This window comes from Metarhizium brunneum, chromosome 1 (assembly GCF_013426205.1).
Source record: "Metarhizium brunneum chromosome 1, complete sequence".
Classification (NCBI taxonomy): Eukaryota; Fungi; Ascomycota; class Sordariomycetes; order Hypocreales; family Clavicipitaceae; genus Metarhizium; species Metarhizium brunneum.
In genome coordinates, this window is record NC_089422.1 from 997432 (window position 1) to 1006012 (window position 8581).

The following is an 8581-nucleotide window of genomic DNA, read 5'->3' on the forward strand; positions in this document are numbered from 1 at the left end:
GGCCCCCAGCAGGCCGTTGGCAAGGCCTCTGCGTTGGGCGGAGTTTTTCGACTTTTTTTCACGGCATGGGCACGTATGCGTCTTTGATGGCGCTGCCGTCTGGAATTACTTAAATGGCTTGCTGTGCGGCATTTCGTGCCGATCGGCTCGCGACGATGTCTGCGGACGTCGTGCTACATAAGGAACGAACCCTTGGCATGTACGTGTATCGCTGTGCCCTCTTGTATACCGCTGTGCTATCCGGACCTTGTGTGTTTTGCATAGAAGCAAACTATGAATGGCCTCCCTGTTCTCTGGCTGCTCGCGGGCCGAGCTGCCGCGGCGGACGATGACCTGTCCGACTTCACCAACAACCTGGCGCAGGATCTCGGGCCGCTGCTGGCGCTGTTTGGCGAGGCCGTGACGAAGCAGTATCTCAGCGAGAGCACCACTTTCCTCGACTACTTCACCTTCGCCATGGGCCCGCTGGGCATCATCACGGCCGTGGTGTCGGTCATCCGGGTCTGCGGGCACCCGTCCCTCCGGGCCTTCATCGGGAGGTCGCAGGAGGGCGAGGCGGCCGTGGAGGCGGAGCTGTGCGCCTCGACGAGCCGCGACGTGTGCGAGCTGTTCCACAAGGGCGGCATCGCGCGCGTCCTCGGGAGGCAGCCCGATCTGCTGGAGCTGGTGGCCGTGTCGCCCGCCGGCGGCCGGGGCCGGGGCAAGAGGCTCGAGATATTCCAGGACCACATCCGCAACGCGGACGAGACCATGTACTGGAAGCGCAGCCGGGGGTCCGTCTTCAGCCCCGACGACAAGTCGGGCCGTTGCCAGATGTCGCCGACGCCCAACCTGTCGCTCAACATTGGCATCAAGAGGCCCAAGCTGTGGGTGGTGTCGCTGGTCGCGCTCAACGGGCTCGTGCTGCAGGCCGGCATCATCGTCCTGGCTGGCTTCGGGGCGTGGCGGCTCGGCTGGAACAAGTACCATCCCGACAATGCCACGGCGCGCGACTACGCGCCGAGGATGTTCATCGCCGGGAGCTTGCTCCTGTCCCTGGGGATGTGGGGATGCGCCGTGCTCATCGGCCAGGCCACGCAGGAGGTGAGGTTCAGGCGCGACGAGCAGGCCGCCGGGCACAAGACGCGGCTCATCTGGCTCCAGCCCGGGCCGCAGCTTGTTGGGGAGCAGAGCTTCGACCCCAGCTCCTTCTTTGAAAGCGAGAAGCAGCCGCTTGAGTACTGGGTTTCGTCGCGGAAGCGAAAGGGGTCGGAGAGGCTGTTCGAGGTCCTGACCTTCTTGGCGGTGCTTGCGTCCGTGGTTGGGTATATACTTCAGTTTATTGGCCTGCGAGGCATGAATGCGTGGCTGTCGCTGGCGCAGCTGGGCGTCACGCTGTACATGAGCATGCTGCGAGGGGCGCTCCGGATACAAAGGCTCCAGAACCATGAGAACAAGTTGTCGAAAATCCCGGACCTGGTGGCCGGCCACGAACTCGACTGGCTGGCGTATGAGCTGGCCTTTGACGACTCCCCCATGCAAGCGACGGGGCAGCCGCAAAGGGGAGCCAACTGGCACATTGTGAGTGGGAAGATGCCGAGCGATGATAAGCCCATGACGGTTTGTAACGGTGGTTCTTTCGAGCTCAGTGGTGCCTCCGTGTCCAGTCGACGCAACTCCTGCGACAAGACGTCATTGCGGGAGTTCATCGGCTCTCAGGGGTGCAGCGACTTGTATTACGAGCTGTTCGACCTTCGCGTCCAGCTGTCTGGATTAACGGGGAACCAGGGCATGGCGAGTCTGGCAACAGGTTCTGGAGGTGGGAAGCCGTGGAAGTCCGACATGGTCGCCGTTCGCAAGTCCGCCATCAAGCTTGCTGAAGCGCTTGGCGAGATAGCAACTGCGCTTTTTTCCGGGGAGAATCGTGCAAAGAGGAGCGACTTGACGGTTCCTGTCGAGGCTCTTGCTCATACGGATTCTGAACCTTGTTGCTCCAGCACGCTGACGCAAGTCGTCGGTGTTGAGATGAAGGCCCCTGAACCAACTCAGCCAAAATGGAGAGTCAACGCGGCTCATATAGAAGCTATTCTTGGCCTTTGGACTTGGTCGCTGGTGTCTTCTCAGGACGTAGTCGGAGACAGTGAATCTCCAAACACGTCTGCCAGCTCAAAGGACAGAGCGAGCGTCTCGCACCAAATTCTGGCAGCTGGCTTGGATAATGAATATTGGAACAGCGAGGTCGACATCGAGGTCGAGCTGAACTTTTGGTTCGGCCCTAATACACATCTCCTTTCCAGGGAAAGCCTCCGCCTCGGTAAGGGCATGAAATGTGACAACTTCACCACGCTGTGTCGCCAGTTAACTGGTTCCGGCGGCTGGGAGAAGCTGCCGAGATCGACGGAGTCGTCGTCCTCCCTGCTGAGCTGCAGCAAAACCCCCATCTTCCAGCTGCGGCTGTTCGGATGGAATATTCTATGCGAGTCCTTGGCAATCAGTGGCACGGATCCCGTTGGGGCCTCGGATGTTGTTAAATTGCAGAGTTCCCAAGACGATAGCCACGTTTCTATTGGTGTTCAATACTTGCGGTCTGAGTGTAGTATCATTGATTTGTGCACCCAACAGCTCCTGATAACCCTGGTGAAGAACCTGATCAGTCTGGCGGCACTGCCGATTCCTGAATCCACCGTCTCGGAGAAGGAAGGGTTCATTCAGCTGCAGAATCCATTGGTCGCGACGTTCGAAAAGGCATTCGTCGACAGCGAAATCGGCTCTCGAACGGACGCAATCACCACCATTATCCCCCAACTGAGACGGCAACTCCTCCCCAGCGACGAGAACCTGATATCCAGTCTCGTCCAGTCGGCAAACACATTCAGACAAAAGGGGGAATGGGCTCGTGCGGCCGTATTGCTGAAATGGGGGTGTCGTCACTTTTCGCCGGAGCACATGCGCAACCGCCATGCGGATCGAGCTCTGCAATGGCAGTTTTTCGAAAGGATCCTCAGGGTCGCGGCTGAGTTTTACCGCTACTCAGCTACCTTGAAGAGCGACAAAATGGGCATCTCGTACGCGCAGGATGGGCTGAGAGAAATGAGGGATATGTGCCACTTCATGCTTCCCTCATCCGAGGAGGACAGCGTCGAGCCGTGCCAGCAGAACATCACCTCCATGCTGGCTTGCTATGCCGACGTGTTCGACAAGTTGGCAGCAGAGACAAGCCGCCCCCGAAAAGCCAACAGCGTACACCCCTTTGTGCATGCCATTGACGACGGCAACAGAGTCGACGCCCTCTACGAACTGAGTTTCCTCCACAGCGGCGACTTTGGATCCAAGTCCCTCAAGCCCGCTCTGCCGCTTGCCATTCGCAACCAGTGGACCGAGGTAGTCGATGCGCTTTTCGAGATGAGGGTTCATCCTGACAGCGAAGACGAGGCCGGGAGAACCGGTGCTTCCCACTGCGCCGAGCTCGGGCACGTCTCTCTGCTGCGCGAGTTGGCGGCCCGGGGTGCCTTTTTGGATCAATCGGACAACATGGCTCGCACGCCGCTGCACTGGGCGGCGCTGAGCGGGCAAGACGAGATTGTGGCCGTGCTCTTGGAGACGGGTAACGTGGATATTTCCCGACGGGACCAAGACGGCGTCGTGCCATTCTGGCACGCGATTGAGAAGAACCATGACAGCATCGTGCGTGCCCTTCTGGATCGAGGCTTCACCGTCGATGCACGGAGGGCGAAACTGGATCGGTCTCCGATATCTTGGACGGCGGAGCACGGGCAAGCTGAGATTGTGCAGCATTTGGTCCAGAGCGGCGCCGAAGTCAACAAGGCCGAAAAGGGATTACATGCGGGGTTTCATCCACTGCATCACGCTTGCGAAGGCAGTCACGAAGACGTCGTGCGTGTGTTGCTGGAGGCCGGGGCCGATCCCAACGTGCGCAGCGAAAATGGGCGTACGCCACTGCATTTGGCCGCCGCGGCAGGCAGTACAGCTATTGTACAAATCCTCCTTAGTTTGGTGCCCGATGTAGATGAAACGTGCAATTCCGGGAACACGGCATTACACTATGCCGCAAGTGAAGGACGTGTGCATCTGCTCAAGATGCTAATCGATGCTGGTGCGGATATTGAGCGTGGTGATGACGAGGACAGGCGGCCAATTCACGCGGCTACGAAGAGTAACTATTTTTGGTCGCACCCAGACGCTGTTTTTGAACTTCTCAAACTGGGAGCTGTCATCGACCCTGTTGACAAAATTGGACATACTCCTTTATGCTTTGCGGCCGACAATGGACAAGCTGGCATTATTGAGGAGCTGTTGAGCCGAGGCGCAAATGTAAACCATGCTGATAAGCACGGACAAACCCCTTTATATAATGCGGCCCAGAAGGAACGGTTTGCAATCGTGAAAAGACTGCTAGAAGCTGGAGCTGATGTACACTGCCAGGACAAGAATGGCAACACGGCTTTGATAGCTGCTACGGATTCGCTGTGGGGTGGATCCGACTTGGTACAGCTGCTGCTCGAGCACGGTGCTGTAGATGTTCCAAGGAAGGACGGGGCAACAGCTCTCTCAATAGCTCGAAGCAATCGTTTCTGGAGCACTGAAGAAGTTTTGCTGCAATCAGGCAACTACCCAAATACATATAGGGAGGGCCAAAGTTTATAGTCTATTTATTATATAAAATATATACCTAGTTACTATAAAATATATACCTAGTTACTATAAAATATATACCTAGTTACTATAAAATATATACCTAGTTACTATAAAATATATACCTAGTTACTATAAAATATATACCTAGTTACTATAAAATATATACCTAGTTACTAGAAAATATATAAAATATATTAAAATCTACCCTCTGTAATAAGAGGGAAAACTATAATATAAAGCTACTTTTTATTAACTAGCTTTATAGTATTCTTCTTAATTTTCCCTTTTATTTCTTTTTTTTTTCTTACTTTTTTAGTTATTTTATTAAGTTTTTTAACTTTTTTAGTATTTTTAGCTTTTAATAATATATTTTTCTTCTTATTAATATTTTTTATAATAATAGCTTTTTTATTACCTTTTTAGGCTTATTAGTTTTAATCCTTAAAATTATAATAAGTAACTTACTTATATTAGGCTTATTATTTTTTTTAGTACTAATTATAATTATAGTTATTAATTATTAACTAAGTTTAATATTAATAAGTACTTTAAGAAGTAATATAAAGCTAAAAACCTATAAGTAGCTGCTTTATAAAGTAATTTATTTAAATTAGGTATATAAAGGCAAAATAAGGTAATTATAAAGAAAATAATAGGCTTTATAAAAGTCAGGACTTTATTAATTTATATTATATTAGATTACTCTAAGTTTTTTGGGGTATAACTTACATAGTTATAAGTTACTATTATTATTATATACTTTTATTAGCATATAAAGTTATAAATCACCTTTTAAGCTAGTAAATTTAACGTATTATAATACGTGTATATAATGTTTTTTAAATTATATATTACTATTAAATTAGCTAGGTATAGCTATTAATTATATTACTAGTAGGTCCTGGTAATTAACTAGCCTTTTTTTTATTTTTTTTATTATAATTTCATATATTAAAATCTATTAAAATATAAATTATAATAGCTTAATATTTAATTTAGTTAAAGTTTTTACCTCCTGCTATATTTTAGTATAAAACAAAATCTATATACTATATATTAAAAGGTATATATTTACAAAAATAGTTATTTATATTACAACCTAGCCGCAAGCTGTAATATAAATTATAAGAGTAAGCTAAATTATATAAACTACTATATAATATAAGCAAGAAAAACTATAAAATAATAATTAATATAAGCTATTAATAAAAAAATACTTATTATATATAAAATAAGTAATATAAGTAATTATAATAAAATTAATATAAGTAATATTATTACTTATATTTAAGGTAAATAATTATTATAATATATAAGAACTTTTAAATTTATTTTATAAATAAACTTTAATTTCTTAGCTTTTAATATAAATTATTATATTAAATAAGCTTTATTTATAACTTTTTAATTCTAATTATTTAATTATAATTTATAATTTATTATTAATATAATAATTAATTACTTAAATTAATTACTTTAATTATTTTATTAATATAAATTATAATTAATTTATTTTTTAAAAATCTTAATTATTATATATTAAAAGCTTTTATTTAAATTATTATTATATTACTTTAAGTAATACTTAATAATTATTAATATAATATTATATAAGCTTATTATTATATTTAAATTAAATAAAACCTAAAAAGAATTAATAATTATTTTTACTTATAAAATACTTATTAAAATTATATACTTTTAAGAATAAATTTAATAAATAAAAAAAAAATAATAAAAATAAGCTATAATTATTATTATAATTAAAAAAAACTTAAAAAAAATCTTTAAATCTAAAATATTAAGCTTATATAATAGATTTTTAGGTATACTTTAAGGATTTTTTATTTAATTTAAAGCTTATTATTAATAATTTTTAAATAAAATAAAAAAATCTTTTATTAAAATATTTTATATAAAAAAATATATAATAAAAGTAATATTTATATAATTTAAACTTATTATAAAAAATTATTTTAATAAAAAAAAATTATTATAAAAAAGAAATTAATATTATTTTTAAAAATTATAATAAATTTAAAAAAGCTATTAAAAAAGCTTTTAAAATAATTAATAAAACTAAAGCTATTAAATATTATATTAATAAATTTAAGTAAAAAAAATTAATTTTTAATTATATTATTTACTTTAAATAACTTATATTTTAGCTTAATTAAAAAAATAAGTCTTTTATATTAACCTTTTATAAAAAGCTTAAAAAAAAGTTAAAAATAAATTTTATAAAAAAAATAAACTAAATAATTTATTAAATTATATTATTATAATAATATAAATTAATAATAAATAATATTAATAATATATATAAAAAAAATAAAATAAAAAAACCTAAAACTTATTACAACCCAGTCATAAGCTGCAGCGTAGGTCGCAGGTTAGGCTGGCTATATAAGCCACAAAACAGTACAAGTATAATAAGTAATAAATTAATAGTTAAAATAAGCTATTAATAAGGAAAAGTTTACTAACTATTTAATAAACTCTAAATAAACTAATAATATATATATAATTATAATTTACTAGGACTTTAATAAATAATAAGTAAATACTATAATATATAAGAACCCTTAAATTCACTTTATAAATAGACTTTAACTCCTTAGCTTTTAATATAAATTATTATATTAAATAAGCTTTACTTATAACTCTTTAACTCTAATTACTTAATTATAATTTATAACCTATTATTAATATAATAATTAACTGCTTAGATTAATTACCTTAGTTATTTTATGAATATAAACTATAACTAGTTTATCCCTTAGAAACCTTAGTTATTACACGTTAAAAGCTCTTATTTAAATAATTATTATATTACTTTAAGTAATATCTAATAATTATTAAGATAGCACTTATAATACCTACCTTATTTAAGGTAATTATATTATTAATACCTTAAAAACCTTAAAGCCTTAGACCCTAAGACCTTATAATTAAACTTATATAATTATACTAATAAGTTAAGTAACTTAGCCTTAAATATTAAATACTTATATTAAAATAAAAAGACTTAAAAGAGATTATTAAGCTTAAAGCACTAAAACTTTATAATAGTAACCTAAGAATACTCTAAGAATTCTTAATCTAGCTTAAAGTATATTACTAATTTTACTTAAATAAGTTAATTAATATATAAGTAAAAGTGTTATATATTAAAAGATATATAATAAGTATTATACTTATATAATTTAAATTAATTATATAAAATTATTTTATTAATATAAGAAATAATTAAGAAGATAAAATAAAAGAAATATTTATTAATTATAAAAAATTTAAAAAAGTAATTAAAAAAACATTTAAATTAACTAATAAAGTAAAAACCATAATTATTTATATAAATTAACTTAAATAAAAAGGATTTATATTAGATTATATAGCATATTTTAAATAAGTTATTTTAGTACTAGACTAGGAAAATAAGCTACTTATATTAGCCTTCTTTAAAAAACTAAAAAAAGAAATTAAGAATAAATTATATAAAAAAAACATACTAAATAACTTCTTAGATTATATAATAATAATAGTTTAAATTAATAATAAATAATATTAGTAATATATATAAAAGTAATAAGAAAAAGAAACCTAAAACCCTATAAAAAAAAAGAATAATAGGTAAACTAAAAGAAAAGGCAAGAAGAACTTATTACTTATAATTATACTTTTAATCTTAAATAAATAAAGCTTAATATTACTAAAAAGAATAATAAGAAAAAAAAAATACTATAATTATAAAAAACCAGGATATTTTACTAATAAATATAAGAAACCTAAGAAAAAATAAAAATTAGTACTAAAAAAAGGTAAAAAATAGCTTAATATTACTAATTAATAAAAAAATAAAATTATTAAACTAAAAGTAAAATATAAGAACCTTAATTAGACCTTTTATTATAATAATAATTATTATATTTATATAAGTAATAAA

At 37.8% G+C, this 8581-nt stretch overlaps 1 protein-coding gene across 1 annotated transcript; it reads left to right on the forward strand.

Annotated features, from left to right (window-relative positions):
- Positions 1-273: 273 nt before the first annotated feature.
- Positions 274-4644, forward strand: ANKRD44 (Serine/threonine-protein phosphatase 6 regulatory ankyrin repeat subunit B; the record flags this gene model as incomplete). Its single annotated transcript, XM_014687289.1, has 1 exon — positions 274-4644. One exon carries the CDS (start codon positions 274-276, stop codon positions 4642-4644), a length of 4371 nt encoding a protein of 1456 aa, XP_014542775.1.
- Positions 4645-8581: the final 3937 nt, after the last annotated feature.